General features: G+C 46.8%; 1 protein-coding gene across 5 annotated transcripts in view; it reads right to left on the reverse strand.

Annotated features, from left to right (window-relative positions):
• The window catches only part of LOC130706853 (uncharacterized), a 140563-nt gene that overhangs the window by 46041 nt on the left and 75092 nt on the right, over positions 1–19430 (reverse strand). For all 5 annotated transcript variants that reach the window (XM_057539524.1, XM_057539520.1, XM_057539521.1 and 2 more), the window contains 2 exons: positions 17807–17944; positions 5037–5174 (listed from right to left, as the gene is read on the reverse strand). In XM_057539524.1, coding sequence (XP_057395507.1) covers positions 5037–5174; positions 17807–17944 — 276 coding nt within the window. The remainder of the gene's footprint in view (positions 1–5036; positions 5175–17806; positions 17945–19430) is intronic.

Genomic DNA, 19430 nt, shown 5'->3' on the forward strand with positions numbered 1-19430 from the left:
TGCCACAACGACTGAGCCTGCATTCTAGAGCCCGTGAGCCGCAACTACCGAAGCCCACGCGCCTGCAGCCCATGCTCCGCAGCAACAGACGCCACCGCGATGAGAAGCCCGCACACCGCAACCAAGAGCAGCCCCCGCTAGCCGCCAACTAGAGAAAGCCCGTGCACAGCGATGAAGACCCAGTGCGGCCAAAAAAATAAATACGTAGAACAAATAAGTTCAAACAATAAATAAATAAACATAAATTAAAAAAAAAAAAAAAACCTAATGCAGGTGGGAAGGTGGGAGGGACACTGTAAAGGTCATCTATGCTACATGTACAAGAACCCCGAGAGCACACCAATAGGTACCACATTTTTCACTGCTGTAGCCGATCATTCCCCCTGTACTACCACACTGTAGCACTCCCTTCCCTCATCTACTGCTATAGGCTCTTTGGAAGGTGTTTCAGAACTCTCGTTGTGAGAGTGCCAGTTGAACTGTCCTCACTTCCTTCATTTATACCAGGATTTAAGACCTTGTGGTCTGAGATCCTGTCCAGAGAGCAAGCAGGCTGAGACTCTGTCTTTGTTGATACATTTCATCAGAAAGGGCTCTACCCCCTCTCCTAGTTCATGGTGTGAAGTGTTCGTAGCCTCTCGGGAAAGTGGGGAGAATTGAAAGGACTCTAGATGAGAATGCTAGGCTTTGTAAAACATTTCAGTGTGTTTTAAAAATAAGACTCATTTTGTATTGGACTTACAACAGTCCTATGAAATACAAAGAAAGCCAAGAATCAGTGACAGGAAATGATCACCAGTAAGAATTACAACAGTCACCGCTTACCTCGTAGCATAGGGCACTGTCCAGGGTCCTTAAGAAGAGTTAGTAGAAATGCCTTGCCCATCTTGCCCCTGAACCCCTTGAAAGGTACATGACTGCTGTGTTGGTGTTTAGGGGGAGCATCTCACTTCCCAGGGACTGACTTCTCCCTTGATCCCTTTGTAGTGACGGAGACTTCCCCGCTGATGAACAATTCCCTGGGGTTGCGACCTCCAAGCCAGACGTTTCGTGTGACACAAACTCAACAACTCCCCAAGTCCTGCAGTACCAGAAACAGTCACATACTTGAGAGTAACCCACCGTCTGAACTTGGGGACATTTCAGTGACAGCTCCAGTCCAGAGTGCCAGTCGTCTCCTGGCCCTGCCTCCAGCTCCAAGCCAGGGACAAACAGAGAGTAAGAACGTGGATGATATCAAAACCAAGCTTTCAAAGCCTCTGGATGCCTACCAGATCCCAACAGAGAACCAAGATCCTCCACTACGCCCTTTAGGAATCCCTGATATTCACCAGCCGCTGGCCTGCACCGATCCCCTCAGCCAAGAGGAGCAGCCTGGTTCTGAAAATGCTGATCTGAGAGAGAACAGCCGCAGTCGTCAGGACCTAGGGACACTTGAAAACGGGACTGAACCTAGCAGTGGTTTTGCAGACATGACGACACTGGCGGAGGATAGTCACCTTCCCCAGCTCTTTAATTCTTTGAAAGATCTTGGTCAATCCCAAGGTCCCAACGTGATCAAAGCTAAAGACACCAGAGCCATTAAGGTGAATCAGGTGCAGGAAAAGCCAAGTGTCGTAAAGGTTCCCTCTGATCAACCCAGGAAGAACAAACAGAAAGCCTCTGAGCCTATCAGTGGTGCTCCCAAGGCCAAAAGCCAGCCAAAGAATCCAGAGTGCCTGTTAGGGGGAGAAGTGGTTCTATGCAATGCTGCAGTCAGTGACAGGGCTCCTGTGAACACGGCCAAGCACTCGCAAGGCAAACCTCAGAAAGCTGCATCCAGAAAGGTCAGCAAAACTAAGAGCCACGGGCAGGAAAAGACCAAAAGGACCAGAGGAAGAAACAAGGCTGAAGAGAACAAGCAGTCAGGGAACAAAGTCAAGGCAGAAGAGAAGCCAGCAATCCCCAACACGAAGCGAAAGGAACACCAAACTGAGCTTCTCCAAGAGAGCTTGCAAAAGCCTCGAACCTCCCTTGGCGTGCGCATGCTGGAGTCTGTGAAGGTCCTTCATGCGCTGGGGAGGAAGAATGAGACGAAAACTGGGCTCTCTTCCTGTCGGCTCTTGGGAAATGCAAGCAACCCCAAAGACCCCCAGCCACCCCCAGCTATCCAGCCATGGCGGCATACCCCACGTGAGGGGAAGAGTCCTGAGAAAACGCAGGTCCAAGCCCAGAAACCAGACAGCAGTGCTGAAACAGAGTGTCCCTCTCCATCCCAGTATGAGCGGCCTCCTCCTGGGAAGGTCAAGTTGATACCTCTGCCTTTTTCTGCCTGGGACAAGCCTCAAGCTCGACCCGCTCCTCGGAGGCCACAGTCTCTGGCCTCACGTCGGCCTGCTGGGGCTTACCGTGCCCAGCCTGGTTCTACTGACTCAGCTCAACCTGCTGCAGTCAATTCATCCCAGCCAGCTCCTGCCTCTTTGCCAGGTCCCGCCAAACCAGCTCAGCCAACTGTGACCAACCCAACCCAACCGGCTTGGACCAACCATACCCAGCCCCGTGTCCCTCAGTCCGCTGCTCCTAGGCCTGCACCCTACCAAACTTCATCTGGCGCTTCTCTCCAGCGCGAGCCTGTTCCCCCTGCTGGGACTAAGCGCCAGTCCCCACCCAAGCTCCAAACCCAATTTCTACTCCAAGACTTCAGCAAGCAACGAGTTCCATGGAGGGAACCCAATGTGCCTGAGCCAGTCATGTCAAAGCCCATCGAACAAGAGCAGAGGCCAGAGCGAGAGGCCATGAAGAGGCGGGCTCAACAACAACGGGAGAATGCTGCCAGATACACCTCTTCGGGGAAGCTGCCATTTCTCACCGAGAGGGAAAAACAAATGGAAATTGCTGACTACTACGGATACGTCAAGTGAGAGCTGCTGGGATTCTTGGTGCCACCTTGGCTACCAGCTGTTCTTCCATACATAGGTAAGATAGGTATAGAACTGAATAAGTAAATGGAATACAATGACTAGATGAGTAATAAACCTTAAGAATTTTGAGATGCTGCTAACTGGGGCGTGAGAAAGGAAGGACTGAAAGTTGGATGGGAGAATGAAGGAAAGGGGTAAACACTGAGGAAAGAGGAAGGAACTTGGCCCAGGCCTAGGAAGGCCAACAGAGAGGTATGGATTTAGGAAAGGAAGCAGGAGTGAGGATGAAATGGCAGAAGTAAAAAGCAGGGTCAGAGGTCTGGGTTGAAAGAACACAATTTGAGGAGAGTTGAAGGGGACAGAAGATGAGTCTAGCTTTACTAGGAGAAATAGAAAAAGTCTCTTGGGGACGTTGGCCTTCAGTCTCACAACCACCAGATAGGTATTTCAGAAAACAAGAGGTTCAGGACACATCTCTGAAAGGTCTGAGTTGCCTTATTCAGGTGTGATTATAGTGGGGGAATAGGGAAATCTACCAGAGAAGTGGCAAGGGCTCACAGTTATCCTAGGGGCAGCTGACGACAGGGGCAGAGCCAAGGGAACTGCTGGATCAGGAGGCCCACGAACAAATCAGGGGCATAGCCGCCTGTCACTTCCCTACCGGGAAGGAAGCCAGGTAGATTACTATAACCAAGGCACACTGGGGTCTTTACTGTATGGAGAACTTGGCTCCTGCCTGCAATCCTATGGCTCTGCGTCACACACAGGAAGTAGGGCCTCTGTGCAACCAGAAATGGGAATGGGACTGAAGGAGATTCAGCCCACAAATATCCGACCACCAGCTTCCACCTCTGCAGTCTGCCACCCTGTGTCTGCTCAACGCATCACAGAAACACGTTTTCAAGGTGAGTATACAAACGGCAGAGAAAGTTGAAGAATGAGGTCGGCGTTCAAAAATGGGGTCAAATCGACGGCTGGGAAGTGGCGTAGAGACAGGTAGAATTTAGATCCTGAGCCTTTAATAACCACTACCTTCTCTCAGTGCTCTCTGTTTTTAGACTCTATAGAAGAACACCTAGGGCTTCCCTGGTGGCGCCTGCCAATGCAGGGGACACGGGTTCGAGCCCTGGTCTGGGAAGATCCCACATGCCGTGCAGCAACTAAGCGCGTGTGCCACAACGACTGAGCCTGCATTCTAGAGCCCGTGAGCCTCAACTACCGAAGCCCACGCGCCTACAGCCCATGCTCCGCTACAAGAGAAGCCACCGCGATGAGAAGCCCGCACACCGCAACCAAGAGTAGCCCCCGCTAGCCGTAACTAGAGAAAGCCCGTGCACAGCAATGAAGACCCAGTGCGGCCAAAAAAATAAATACGTAGAATAAATAAGTTCAAACAATAAATAAATAAATAAACATAAATTAAAAAAAAAAAAAAAAAGAACACCTAATGCAGGAGGGAAGGTGGGAGGGCCACTGTAAAGGTCATCTATGCTACATGTACAAGAACCCCGAGAGCACACCAATAGGTACCACATTTTTCACTGCTGTAGCCGATCACTCCCCCTGTACTATACCACACTGTGGCACTCCCTTCCCTCATCTACTGCTACAGTCTCTTTGGAAGGTGTTTCAGAACTCTTGTTATGAGAGTGCCAGTTGAACTGTCCTCACTTCCTTCATTTATACCAGGATTTAAGACCTTGTGGTCCGAGAGCCTGTCCAGAGAGCAAGCAGGCTAAGACTCTGTCTTTGTTGATATATTTCATCAGAAAGGGCTCTACCCCCTCTCCTAGTTCATGGTGTGAAGTGTTCGTAGCCTCTCAGGAAAGTGGGGAGAATTGAAAGGACTCTAGATGAGAAGGCTAGGCTTTGTAAAACATTTCAGTGTTTTTTAAAAATAAGACTCATTTTGTATTGGACTTACAACAGTCCTATGAAATACAAAGAAAGCCAAGAATCAGTGACATGAAATGATCACCAGTAAGAATTACAACAGTCACCGCTTACCTCGTAGCATAGGGCACTGTCCATGATCCTTAAGAAGAGTTAGCAGAAATGCCTTGCCCATCTTGCCCCTGAACCCCTTGAAAGGTACATGACTGCTGTGTTGGTGTTTAGGGGGAGCATCTCACTTACCAGGGACTGACTTCTCCCTTGATTCCTCTGTAGTGATGGAGACTTCCCCGCTGATGAAAAATTCCCTGGGATTGCAACCTCCAAGCCAGACAGCTTTCCTACGGACTGACAGAGAACTCGTCAAGATGAAACACCAGTCTGCGGGAGAAAGGGAAGAAGAGAATGATGGACATCGTTTCTGGGAAACTATTTTTACATTATGTTTTGTTTGTTCCTGGTAAATAAACTGTCATCTTCTTAACGTTAAAACAAAATCTAAACCACTAAATTCAATAATACAGGAATATAACTTTCGAAAAACATTTCTTTGGCTGCGCAGCATGTGGGATCTTAGCTCCCCAGCCAGGGATTGAACCCACGCCTGCTAGCATTGGAAGCGCAGAGTCTTCACCACTGGACCACCAGGGAAGTCCCAGGAATATCACTTTTAAAGGAGAAGGTATAAACCCCTTGGTTACATGAACTGGAGATTTTTAGGAAGAAGTCAATATATTTGTTGTTAGGCACATTTTATGTTAGGCTGTCTCCCTGCACAGGATGCAGGCGCCTTGAAAATGGAAATCATATCCCTCTAGAGTACGTCCCTCTTCTTTCAGCTTTGCAGTTTGCTGCTCCGCTTGTTCAACCCCACCTAGTAATAACCTATACTTCCCTTGTTCCTGTTTTCCCATCTGGAAAACAGACAAAAGGCAACCAGACAACGCAAAGGTCTCAACAACTAAGGGATATCCAAAACCAGAGATGGCCAGAACTTCTGGATCCCTCATGAAACCTAGCCCGGTGTTCGATACGTAGGTATCATTAATACGTGCGTGTTGACTGAAACGGTTGAAACTCAATTCTTCCACTTCCCAGTTTAGTTTTAGTCCTCACACAGAACCTGATCATCAAATTCCTTAATGCGAGGAATCACAGTGAAAAATCATATCTCAACTGACTTCTGTCAGATGAGTGAGAACTAAGGTTAATTCAGTGTATCTGAAGCATAGAAAGTGAGGGCAAAAGTGGCACAAGATGGGGCTAGAGGAGCAGAGAGGATTCTAGACCACGCAGAGTCTTCAAGGCCAACACTGTGTTTTCTAGTCTCAAAACAATGTTTGTGAGCGATGTTTATGAGCAATGTTCCAGCTTGCTTTGAAGGTTTCTTGTGTGAAGAATGGATTGGAAGGAAACAAGATATATGGACACTAGTTAGGACCTAGTCGCAACAGACAGGCAAGTTCAGTATTAGGATGTTGAGGAAGAGCTGACAGATTCCAAAGAAATGCAGGAGATAAACTGAAGCGGGCTTAATGGGGTATGAGATGGAGGAAAGGAAGGTCGTAGGGAATTCAAGGGTTTACTGCGCACATGAGCAAAGCCTCAAAATGAATCATTTGAACGTACAGAGGTAGATCTCCCAAACGACACCGGTTAGGAAGCAACGGTACGCCCTTCAGAATTCCCAGAGACAACACAAATCAACTGTTTCGATGGAAAATTCGGCGGGACCCTTGATTTCCATGGCAATATAGAGAAAAGAGACACTGATCTGGCCTGCGGGTATTTAGGAAGTTGTTAGCCTGACATCACATACTAGTATCATGTAAGTAGGCCGTCTGAAGTAGGAAGCTTAGGGGAAAAACCTTGAAGAAAACTTAAAAGCTTAAGCCACACCTCTATACTACACCACCTTTCACAATTTCTTCTCAGATAAGCATCATCCCCATCAGTGAAGAAACTCGTATCTCATAATAGGAAAAACAGGCCTAAAGATTCAATGTGTGTCTTTGGAGGTCCCATCTATGCGCTATCTTCCTGGGACCAGAAAAGTCCCCAGGAAGATCAATCTTTTTGCACCCCTGAAAGCTTACCACCAAGGAAAATGACTAGGTCCACAGATTTCCTCCCTCAAACCAGCTTACCTCACACAGAAATCAGTAGCAACTCAGCCCTTACTCACATGATCACAGTCACAAGAGTGGTTAGGGAGAAAAGCACTAACCGGGGGAACTAAAACAGAGGCAATCCAGGCCAAGTTGGGCTGGTGGCAGATATCTGCTCCTTACGCTCGGGTGCATAATGCGACTCACCACAATGCCTTTTTCACAGACCCTTTTGAAAGTTTCTCCACAAAATCCAACAGCTCAACTTAGTTCATGACGCTTCAAGGTCAACGATCGTCAAGAGAAAAACATGCAATATGTCTTACAATGTTGGATTCCTTACAAATAGGACAAGGAAATAACCATGTAGACAAAACCAGAGCATTTGAACACATCTGTGTTCTACAAACACACCAGTGAATGCTATCAATAAGGTACTATGACATAAAACAAAATGAAAACTAGATGTGAGACTGTTCTCTTCAGTGTACAGACTTCGTGGCAGTTGCTCCACTCTCTAGCTACTTATATCGTTAACTCTCTGTTCTGTGAATACAAAATGAGGCCCAAGTGTGTCAACTTGTTTCCCACAGAAACCAAAAAACCTCCATGCATCTCTTTTCTCCTGTGCCCTTTCACCTTACCTGCTCCCAATTCTCCACCAATGTCCTCCTCTTTCTCTAATTATTCTCCTCTTCATTTTGCTTGGCCTTGCACCCAAGCATGCAAGACAGAGAGTCCTAGAGGTCCAAGATTCGAGAGTGGCTGTTTGCAAGGGGGAGGAGATTACAGTAACTGCCACACTGTATATACTTCTGTGCAAAGAAAAAGGGACAGTGTTCAGAACGTCTCTCACATAGAAAAAGAGCTGGATGGCAGGATACCTGTGTGGCCCAAGGAACTAGAGCTAGCAAATTATGGGCCAAAGAATTGCAACCAAAGGCTGGAAGAGGAAAGGTCTGCAACCAGCTCTGTCTCCTAGCTCTCTGGTATTTGCTGCCAACGGGCAGAGTCGATTTCGTGAAGCGTCAAGCACTGAAAAGAAGACTCCTGCTGCTGGAAGTTGACAGGAAGTAACATCCAATGCAAGATCAAGGCTTGTCCTAGAAGCAATGCCCATAATGGAAGGAAAAAAAAAAAAAAAAAAAGAAGAAGAAAGCGGAAGAGAAATGCTAAGTCGCAAGTCCAACCTGGCCCCCAGCCTAGCCCAGCCCAAGGAAGGCAGGAGTCAAGGAGAAGAAACTCGAAGAGAAGAGCCTTGGACCACAACATTCTCCACAAGGTACACTCAACAAACTTCACCCTACTCTTGAACCAAGCTACAAAAAGAGCTTCTTCATCCCTACTTTTGCTCTCCTTGAAAGCTGCTATCAGTTCACTCATTAGACACATATGATTTCAGAACAACTGTTAATAGTTCAAACTAGATGGCACTTTCCTTCCTAAGGATAGTAATTAAGTTAAGATCTCTATAGCTCTAAGTATATGATACATAAAATAGAATACTCTGTAGAATATAAGCAACTGTTAGTTCATTATATTAATGAACGTCTGTAAGAAATGTTGCAATGATTTCCCTAATGGAAGAGCCTGGGGGAGGTAAGTCTGTCTTCTAGGATTTCCTCCCCAGAGCTCAGAAATGTAGGTGTTGTTTTAGCTCTCCTACACTCTCTTCACCCAACCCCGCCTTCCTCTTGGGGATCGGACCTCCCTATTGGCTAGCTCATACCTTCCAACTGCCTGCTTTGTGACATCACTCTCCTACCAAACCTACTACCACTTGGTAGAGTCTTGGGGTTTCCGTGGAGCTGTTTGGACCAGTAACCAGTGACCTCTGGACTGGACACGTGCGCCGTTCAGCTGCAGCCACTCAGACATCCTCTAGTGTTGTCTCCTCAGCCCTTGTACCTGCAGTTGATGGTTCCTCTTCTCTGACCATGTCAGGTAAGAAAAGACACTTTGGAAAGTTTTGCGTTCGATTTCTTTGGCCCCTAAATTGAGTAGGAGATTCAACATAGCAGGGAATGATGAGGGAAAGTATTGAACTACAAGTCTGGAGACCTAACTTCAGTTTTGACTTGGACGTTTACTATCTGTGTGACTTTGGACGAATCGCTGACTGTCTCACAAAGCCTGCTGCTTTCCTTATCTGTTACGTTAGGATACCACATTGGGTTGATCACTCTGATCCCCTTCCTTTCCAGTATTGAGCCTTAAAGGGTACCCATGGAGAAAATGAAATCAGAGACTTCTCAAGAGGGTTTCAACAGAAACATAGAAAAGCCAGGTGACATAGAAAACTAGCAATATATACCAAGATGTTTCATCTCTAATGGTCTCCCTCCACTAGTACTGCGACCAGCTGAAAAGAGAGAATAGGGAGAGAGGATGGAGAGTACTGGGCTATATAGGGAGGCACAGAGTCAAACGTAAGGAAGTTGAGGATTGTTTTCATTAGCACAGGCCAACAGGAACCAAGAGATGGGAAAAAAAATATAAGAATCAAGAGGGAAAGCATAGAGGGGCTCTCAAGAAAAACGTAGTTTGCAATGGAATGCAGATGGGAACCAAAGATTTTAAATTAAAGCAGAAACAGCACAGAGGGAAATCTGCTCAGAGCAGGGCAAAACAAAGTTGATGGTAGCAAATCCTTACATTAACAGACTAAGAAGGAAAGTCAGGCCAGAACAGGGGATCACCAGGAAAGGCAGCTTATCAGAAAAGTCATACTCCGTTTTCTTTCTTTTATTGCCTCTCTGAATACAGTTGGCACTTGACAGTTTTGAATATAAACATTTTAGAAATATGTTTTAGAAATGATGCTTCCTATAAACAAGAAACCAAAGTGGTTATCTAGGGGGCTGATTTTCAGTGTTTTATTCTTTCTAATTTTTAAACTAGGTAGACATTTTCCCAATTAAACATTTTAAGTGGCATCTTCTAAATTGAATCAGAAGGACTATTTCCTTTGTGTGATATGTAGGTTCTAAGGCAAGGCTGCTTTTCATTTTCACAGTTATTTCCTTCCTAACACAGAGAGCACATTGATCAACAGCCATCGTTCGCTTGTAGATCTTAGCTACCGAAGGAGAAAAAGAAAAAGTCAAGCCCCACATCTCTAATTCCCCATTTAGGGAATTCCCTGGCGGTCCAGTGCTTAGGACTCGGTGCTTTCACGGCCAGGGCCACGCGGCGCGGCAAAAGAAAAAAAAAAACAAACATCCACATTTATCGAAAACAATGTGGTGGAGTCCTTTGGATTTTCTTACATTTGAAAATCTTTTTTCGTTGGATTCTAGGGATGATGGTTTTTTGAGGTTTTGGGATGTCATCTTCCTGGATGTTGAAGATAATTCTAATCTAAGTTCTAGGATAAATACAAAAACCTTCCTGATACTTTTTAAGCTTCCTTTCTGCTTATTATATAAGTTATATTCATTGAAATATATATGTCTTCTAGGCTGAATACCTGTTACTTGCTGGGTAAAAATATGAATGAGCACAATCATGAAACTCTTTTACCCTTATTATTTTGCTGTCTGCTTCGTACCGCTTTTCATTGCAATACTTGTCTATATATGTTGTGGCTACCTATACATTCACATTTATTGCATTCTGTTGCTTGTTAGGCATTGTTTACTGATATACCGTCTCTGTCTGTATGCATTGGCTAGGAATTCATTCACCTCTATCACCTCTATCGTGTGTTTTGGTTAATAGCATTCACTAAAATAGAGCGGGCAACATTCACTTTCCTAATATTGCATGGATGGTACAGAATGTCATTTGTTAGTAAATTCATTAGGCTTTGATACTTGCCACATACCCCAGTTTTCGTTAATATCTATGGATTCCTTTTTCGTTATGTAATGTGCTTGTCATGATTTTTCTTTGTCTTTCTAGAACTTATTGTATCTTCCTCCATATAAATCAGATGCAATATATCAGCTTATTCATCTATTAATTATTACTGCTATTATTATTGGTGGTGGTGTTATAACCACTTTATAGATGAGTAATCCGAAGTCATCAGATAACTTTTCTCTTTCCAAAAGCACTTAAGATATCCACTTTCGGGTAATCATTTTGAGGTAGGATGAGAAACCAGGCTTGAAGAGGGCAAAAATGACTCTTTCACAATTCACCAGTTGGACTGAGCTATACGTCAACTCTAGGTAATAGCATGGGAACTGTACAAGCAAAGGGAGACCCTGAAGACGACAATGGTAATAGCCGTACTGTTTTCTAATGGACCAAAAAAATGCCTATATTGTAAGTTCTATTTCTCCTGCTTTCTGGCAGTATCATGCTCAGAGTAGAGTCCTGGCAAGGAAGTCAGGATACGTAGGTTCTGGAACCTGGTAATGATACTAACATAACGAGAGAACTTGAACAAGTCAACCCGACCTCTCTGAGCCTCAGTTTCCTTACTCACGAAATGAGACTGAGAAAATCGAAGTTCTCTAAGGGCCTCCTAGTTCTAAAATGCTTCCAGTCTAGGAAGTAGCATAGAAGTCAATACGAGTGCAGGCTGAAGGGAAAGACAGGGCAGGGAGAAGGTTGCTTCCAGCCTAGAGAACAATGTCTGAACCATACCACTTGGCTCTTCTGCCCATCTGTGCCCAAGATGGGAGCACAGGCAGTTAATACAGAAGAGTGGAAAACTGCTCAGTCCTTACAGCCATCATTAACTGTCTGATTTTGGGTTTCTCAGCAAGTATTGATAGTAGAGGTGTCCTGATAGCAAGAACCTTAAGATAATGCTGTTCCTCAAACGGACTGAGAATTTCTCAACCTCCCTGAGTTTTTCATGACCCTCTTGTTCTTACAGAAAATTTCCAAAATCCATCTCTACTTGGAACTCTGAAATCTCTGCAGCATTCTCTTCCTGTGATGAGCAATGCAACTTCCCTAACACGAAGTGTCTGCAACTTCTCCAGAGTCTCTGCCCCTGCCGTCAGTTCGCCATCGGCTACTGGTACCTCTTTCCAGACACTCACGGGTAGTGCCTACCTTTACCAACATTCTAGCACGACTACGTTATCTGGAGTTACTGACCACAGCCAGATCTCCACTTCAGCTCCTTCCTATCCAGGTGTTCTTCAGTGGGACATCACACGAAGCACTGAAAAGAATTCTTCTTCACCCGGAGACTTTACTCTGGCACTCACTGACCGGCACACAGTTGCTTCCTCCATGTTTATGGCAGCCCACTATGATAAAACTTCAGACGCCAATAACATGGTCCCTCTATATCCATCGCTTTCTGCCAGCCTTGCTCAGGGAACACCATCTCAGATTCCAAATCAGGGGCATAGCCGCCTGTCACCTCCCTACCAGGAAGGAAGCCAGGTAGATTACTATAACCAAGGCACACTGGGGTCTTTACTGTATGGAGAACTTGGCTCCTGCCCGCAATCCTACGGCTCTGCGTCACACACAGGAAGTAGGGCCTCTGTGCAACCAGAAATGGGAATGGGACTGAAGGAGATCGAGCCCACAAATATCCGACCACCAGCTTCCACCTCTGCAATCTGCCACCCTGTGTCTGCTCAACGCATCACAGAAACAAGTTTTCAAGGTGAGTATACAAACGGCAGAGAAAGTTGAAGAATGAGGTCGGCGTTCAAAAGTGGGGTCAAATCGACAGCTGGGAAGTGGTGTAGAGACAGGTAGAATTTAGATCCCGAGCCTTTAATAACCACTACCTTCGCTCAGTGCCCTCTGTTTTGAGACTCTATAGAAGAACACCTAGGGCTTCCCTGGTGGCGCCGTGGTGAAGAATCCGCCTGTCAATGCAATGCGGGGGACACGGGTTCGAGCCCTGGTCTGGGAAGATCCCACATGCCGTGGAGCAACTAAGCCCATGTGCCACAACGACTGAGCCTGCATTCTAGAGCCCGTGAGCCGCAACTACCGAAGCCCACGCGCCTGCAGCCCATGCTCCGCAGCAACAGACGCCACCGCGATGAGAAGCCCGCACACCGCAACCAAGAGCAGCCCCCGCTAGCCGCCAACTAGAGAAAGCCCGTGCACAGCGATGAAGACCCAGTGCGGCCAAAAAAATAAATACGTAGAACAAATAAGTTCAAACAATAAATAAATAAACATAAATTAAAAAAAAAAAAAAAACCTAATGCAGGTGGGAAGGTGGGAGGGACACTGTAAAGGTCATCTATGCTACATGTACAAGAACCCCGAGAGCACACCAATAGGTACCACATTTTTCACTGCTGTAGCCGATCATTCCCCCTGTACTACCACACTGTAGCACTCCCTTCCCTCATCTACTGCTATAGGCTCTTTGGAAGGTGTTTCAGAACTCTCGTTGTGAGAGTGCCAGTTGAACTGTCCTCACTTCCTTCATTTATACCAGGATTTAAGACCTTGTGGTCTGAGATCCTGTCCAGAGAGCAAGCAGGCTGAGACTCTGTCTTTGTTGATACATTTCATCAGAAAGGGCTCTACCCCCTCTCCTAGTTCATGGTGTGAAGTGTTCGTAGCCTCTCGGGAAAGTGGGGAGAATTGAAAGGACTCTAGATGAGAATGCTAGGCTTTGTAAAACATTTCAGTGTGTTTTAAAAATAAGACTCATTTTGTATTGGACTTACAACAGTCCTATGAAATACAAAGAAAGCCAAGAATCAGTGACAGGAAATGATCACCAGTAAGAATTACAACAGTCACCGCTTACCTCGTAGCATAGGGCACTGTCCAGGGTCCTTAAGAAGAGTTAGTAGAAATGCCTTGCCCATCTTGCCCCTGAACCCCTTGAAAGGTACATGACTGCTGTGTTGGTGTTTAGGGGGAGCATCTCACTTCCCAGGGACTGACTTCTCCCTTGATCCCTTTGTAGTGACGGAGACTTCCCCGCTGATGAACAATTCCCTGGGGTTGCGACCTCCAAGCCAGACGTTTCGTGTGACACAAACTCAACAACTCCCCAAGTCCTGCAGTACCAGAAACAGTCACATACTTGAGAGTAACCCACCGTCTGAACTTGGGGACATTTCAGTGACAGCTCCAGTCCAGAGTGCCAGTCGTCTCCTGGCCCTGCCTCCAGCTCCAAGCCAGGGACAAACAGAGAGTAAGAACGTGGATGATATCAAAACCAAGCTTTCAAAGCCTCTGGATGCCTACCAGATCCCAACAGAGAACCAAGATCCTCCACTACGCCCTTTAGGAATCCCTGATATTCACCAGCCGCTGGCCTGCACCGATCCCCTCAGCCAAGAGGAGCAGCCTGGTTCTGAAAATGCTGATCTGAGAGAGAACAGCCGCAGTCGTCAGGACCTAGGGACACTTGAAAACGGGACTGAACCTAGCAGTGGTTTTGCAGACATGACGACACTGGCGGAGGATAGTCACCTTCCCCAGCTCTTTAGTTCTTTGAAAGATCTTGGTCAATCCCAAGGTCCCAACGTGATCAAAGCTAAAGACACCAGAGCCATTAAGGTGAATCAGGTGCAGGAAAAGCCAAGTGTCGTAAAGGTTCCCTCTGATCAACCCAGGAAGAACAAACAGAAAGCCTCTGAGCCTATCAGTGGTGCTCCCAAGGCCAAAAGCCAGCCAAAGAATCCAGAGTGCCTGTTAGGGGGAGAAGTGGTTCTATGCAATGCTGCAGTCAGTGACAGGGCTCCTGTGAACACGGCCAAGCACTCGCAAGGCAAACCTCAGAAAGCTGCATCCAGAAAGGTCAGCAAAACTAAGAGCCACGGGCAGGAAAAGACCAAAAGGACCAGAGGAAGAAACAAGGCTGAAGAGAACAAGCAGTCAGGGAACAAAGTCAAGGCAGAAGAGAAGCCAGCAATCCCCAACACGAAGCGAAAGGAACACCAAACTGAGCTTCTCCAAGAGAGCTTGCAAAAGCCTCGAACCTCCCTTGGCGTGCGCATGCTGGAGTCTGTGAAGGTCCTTCATGCGCTGGGGAGGAAGAATGAGACGAAAACTGGGCTCTCTTCCTGTCGGCTCTTGGGAAATGCAAGCAACCCCAAAGACCCCCAGCCACCCCCAGCTATCCAGCCATGGCGGCATACCCCACGTGAGGGGAAGAGTCCTGAGAAAACGCAGGTCCAAGCCCAGAAACCAGACAGCAGTGCTGAAACAGAGTGTCCCTCTCCATCCCAGTATGAGCGGCCTCCTCCTGGGAAGGTCAAGTTGATACCTCTGCCTTTTTCTGCCTGGGACAAGCCTCAAGCTCGACCCGCTCCTCGGAGGCCACAGTCTCTGGCCTCACGTCGGCCTGCTGGGGCTTACCGTGCCCAGCCTGGTTCTACTGACTCAGCTCAACCTGCTGCAGTCAATTCATCCCAGCCAGCTCCTGCCTCTTTGCCAGGTCCCGCCAAACCAGCTCAGCCAACTGTGACCAACCCAACCCAACCGGCTTGGACCAACCATACCCAGCCCCGTGTCCCTCAGTCCGCTGCTCCTAGGCCTGCACCCTACCAAACTTCATCTGGCGCTTCTCTCCAGCGCGAGCCTGTTCCCCCTGCTGGGACTAAGCGCCAGTCCCCACCCAAGCTCCAAACCCAATTTCTACTCCAAGACTTCAGCAAGCAACGAGTTCCATGGAGGGAACCCAATGTGCCTGAGCCAGTCATGTCAAAGCCCATCGAACAAGAGCAGAGGCCAGAGCGAGAGGCCATGAAGAGGCGGGCTCAACAACAACGGGAGAATGCTGCCAGATACACCTCTTCGGGGAAGCTGCCATTTCTCACCGAGAGGGAAAAACAAATGGAAATTGCTGACTACTACGGATACGTCAAGTGAGAGCTGCTGGGATTCTTGGTGCCACCTTGGCTACCAGCTGTTCTTCCATACATAGGTAAGATAGGTATAGAACTGAATAAGTAAATGGAATACAATGACTAGATGAGTAATAAACCTTAAGAATTTTGAGATGCTGCTAACTGGGGCGTGAGAAAGGAAGGACTGAAAGTTGGATGGGAGAATGAAGGAAAGGGGTAAACACTGAGGAAAGAGGAAGGAACTTGGCCCAGGCCTAGGAAGGCCAACAGAGAGGTATGGATTTAGGAAAGGAAGCAGGAGTGAGGATGAAATGGCAGAAGTAAAAAGCAGGGTCAGAGGTCTGGGTTGAAAGAACACAATTTGAGGAGAGTTGAAGGGGACAGAAGATGAGTCTAGCTTTACTAGGAGAAATAGAAAAAGTCTCTTGGGGACGTTGGCCTTCAGTCTCACAACCACCAGATAGGTATTTCAGAAAACAAGAGGTTCAGGACACATCTCTGAAAGGTCTGAGTTGCCTTATTCAGGTGTGATTATAGTGGGGGAATAGGGAAATCTACCAGAGAAGTGGCAAGGGCTCACAGTTATCCTAGGGGCAGCTGACGACAGGGGCAGAGCCAAGGGAACTGCTGGATCAGGAGGCCCACGAACAAATCAGGGGCATAGCCGCCTGTCACTTCCCTACCGGGAAGGAAGCCAGGTAGATTACTATAACCAAGGCACACTGGGGTCTTTACTGTATGGAGAACTTGGCTCCTGCCCGCAATCCTATGGCTCTGCGTCACACACAGGAAGTAGGGCCTCTGTGCAACCAGAAATGGGAATGGGACTGAAGGAGATTCAGCCCACAAATATCCGACCACCAGCTTCCACCTCTGCAGTCTGCCACCCTGTGTCTGCTCAACGCATCACAGAAACACGTTTTCAAGGTGAGTATACAAACGGCAGAGAAAGTTGAAGAATGAGGTCGGCGTTCAAAAATGGGGTCAAATCGACGGCTGGGAAGTGGCGTAGAGACAGGTAGAATTTAGATCCTGAGCCTTTAATAACCACTACCTTCTCTCAGTGCTCTCTGTTTTTAGACTCTATAGAAGAACACCTAGGGCTTCCCTGGTGGCGCCTGCCAATGCAGGGGACACGGGTTCGAGCCCTGGTCTGGGAAGATCCCACATGCCGTGCAGCAACTAAGCGCGTGTGCCACAACGACTGAGCCTGCATTCTAGAGCCCGTGAGCCTCAACTACCGAAGCCCACGCGCCTACAGCCCATGCTCCGCTACAAGAGAAGCCACCGCGATGAGAAGCCCGCACACCGCAACCAAGAGTAGCCCCCGCTAGCCGTAACTAGAGAAAGCCCGTGCACAGCAATGAAGACCCAGTGCGGCCAAAAAAATAAATACGTAGAATAAATAAGTTCAAACAATAAATAAATAAATAAACATAAATTAAAAAAAAAAAAAAAAAGAACACCTAATGCAGGAGGGAAGGTGGGAGGGCCACTGTAAAGGTCATCTATGCTACATGTACAAGAACCCCGAGAGCACACCAATAGGTACCACATTTTTCACTGCTGTAGCCGATCACTCCCCCTGTACTATACCACACTGTGGCACTCCCTTCCCTCATCTACTGCTACAGTCTCTTTGGAAGGTGTTTCAGAACTCTTGTTATGAGAGTGCCAGTTGAACTGTCCTCACTTCCTTCATTTATACCAGGATTTAAGACCTTGTGGTCCGAGAGCCTGTCCAGAGAGCAAGCAGGCTAAGACTCTGTCTTTGTTGATATATTTCATCAGAAAGGGCTCTACCCCCTCTCCTAGTTCATGGTGTGAAGTGTTCGTAGCCTCTCAGGAAAGTGGGGAGAATTGAAAGGACTCTAGATGAGAAGGCTAGGCTTTGTAAAACATTTCAGTGTTTTTTAAAAATAAGACTCATTTTGTATTGGACTTACAACAGTCCTATGAAATACAAAGAAAGCCAAGAATCAGTGACATGAAATGATCACCAGTAAGAATTACAACAGTCACCGCTTACCTCGTAGCATAGGGCACTGTCCATGATCCTTAAGAAGAGTTAGCAGAAATGCCTTGCCCATCTTGCCCCTGAACCCCTTGAAAGGTACATGACTGCTGTGTTGGTGTTTAGGGGGAGCATCTCACTTACCAGGGACTGACTTCTCCCTTGATTCCTCTGTAGTGATGGAGACTTCCCCGCTGATGAAAAATTCCCTGGGATTGCAACCTCCAAGCCAGACAGCTTTCCTACGGACTGACAGAGAACTCGTCAAGATGAAACACCAGTCTGCGGGAGAAAGGGAAGAAGAGAATGATGGACATCGTTTCTGGGAAACTATTTTTACATTATGTTTTGTTTGTTCCTGGTAAATAAACTGTCATCTTCTTAACGTTAAAACAAAATCTAAACCACTAAATTCAATAATACAGGAATATAACTTTCGAAAAACATTTCTTTGGCTGCGCAGCATGTGGGATCTTAGCTCCCCAGCCAGGGATTGAACCCACGCCTGCTAGCATTGGAAGCGCAGAGTCTTCACCACTGGACCACCAGGGAAGTCCCAGGAATATCACTTTTAAAGGAGAAGGTATAAACCCCTTGGTTACATGAACTGGAGATTTTTAGGAAGAAGTCAATATATTTGTTGTTAGGCACATTTTATGTTAGGCTGTCTCCCTGCACAGGATGCAGGCGCCTTGAAAATGGAAATCATATCCCTCTAGAGTACGTCCCTCTTCTTTCAGCTTTGCAGTTTGCTGCTCCGCTTGTTCAACCCCACCTAGTAATAACCTATACTTCCCTTGTTCCTGTTTTCCCATCTGGAAAACAGACAAAAGGCAACCAGACAACGCAAAGGTCTCAACAACTAAGGGATATCCAAAACCAGAGATGGCCAGAACTTCTGGATCCCTCATGAAACCTAGCCCGGTGTTCGATACGTAGGTATCATTAATACGTGCGTGTTGACTGAAACGGTTGAAACTCAATTCTTCCACTTCCCAGTTTAGTTTTAGTCCTCACACAAAACCTGATCATCAAATTCCTTAATGCGAGGAATCACAGTGAAAAATCATATCTCAACTGACTTCTGTCAGATGAGTGAGAACTAAGGTTAATTCAGTGTATCTGAAGCATAGAAAGTGAGGGCACAAGTGGCACAAGATGGGGCTAGAGGAGCAGAGAGGATTCTAGACCACGCAGAGTCTTCAAGGCCAACACTGTGTTTTCTAGTCTCAAAACAATGTTTGTGAGCGATGTTTATGAGCAATGTTCCAGCTTGCTTTGAAGGTTTCTTGTGTGAAGAATGGATTGGAAGGAAACAAGATATATGGACACTAGTTAGGACCTAGTCGCAACAGACAGGCAAGTTCAGTATTAGGATGTTGAGGAAGAGCTGACAGATTCCAAAGAAATGCAGGAGATAAACTGAAGCGGGCTTAATGGGGTATGAGATGGAGGAAAGGAAGGTCGTAGGGAATTCAAGGGTTTACTGCGCACATGAGCAAAGCCTCAAAATGAATCATTTGAACGTACAGAGGTAGATCTCCCAAACGACACCGGTTAGGAAGCAACGGTACGCCCTTCAGAATTCCCAGAGACAACACAAATCAACTGTTTCGATGGAAAATTCGGCGGGACCCTTGATTTCCATGGCAATATAGAGAAAAGAGACACTGATCTGGCCTGCCGGTATTTAGGAAGTTGTTAGCCTGACATCACATACTAGTATCATGTAAGTAGGCCGTCTGAAGTAGGAAGCTTAGGGGAAAAA

The sequence above is a fragment of the Balaenoptera acutorostrata genome, unplaced genomic scaffold, assembly GCF_949987535.1.
Source record: "Balaenoptera acutorostrata unplaced genomic scaffold, mBalAcu1.1 scaffold_735, whole genome shotgun sequence".
NCBI lineage: Eukaryota > Metazoa > Chordata > Mammalia > Artiodactyla > Balaenopteridae > Balaenoptera > Balaenoptera acutorostrata.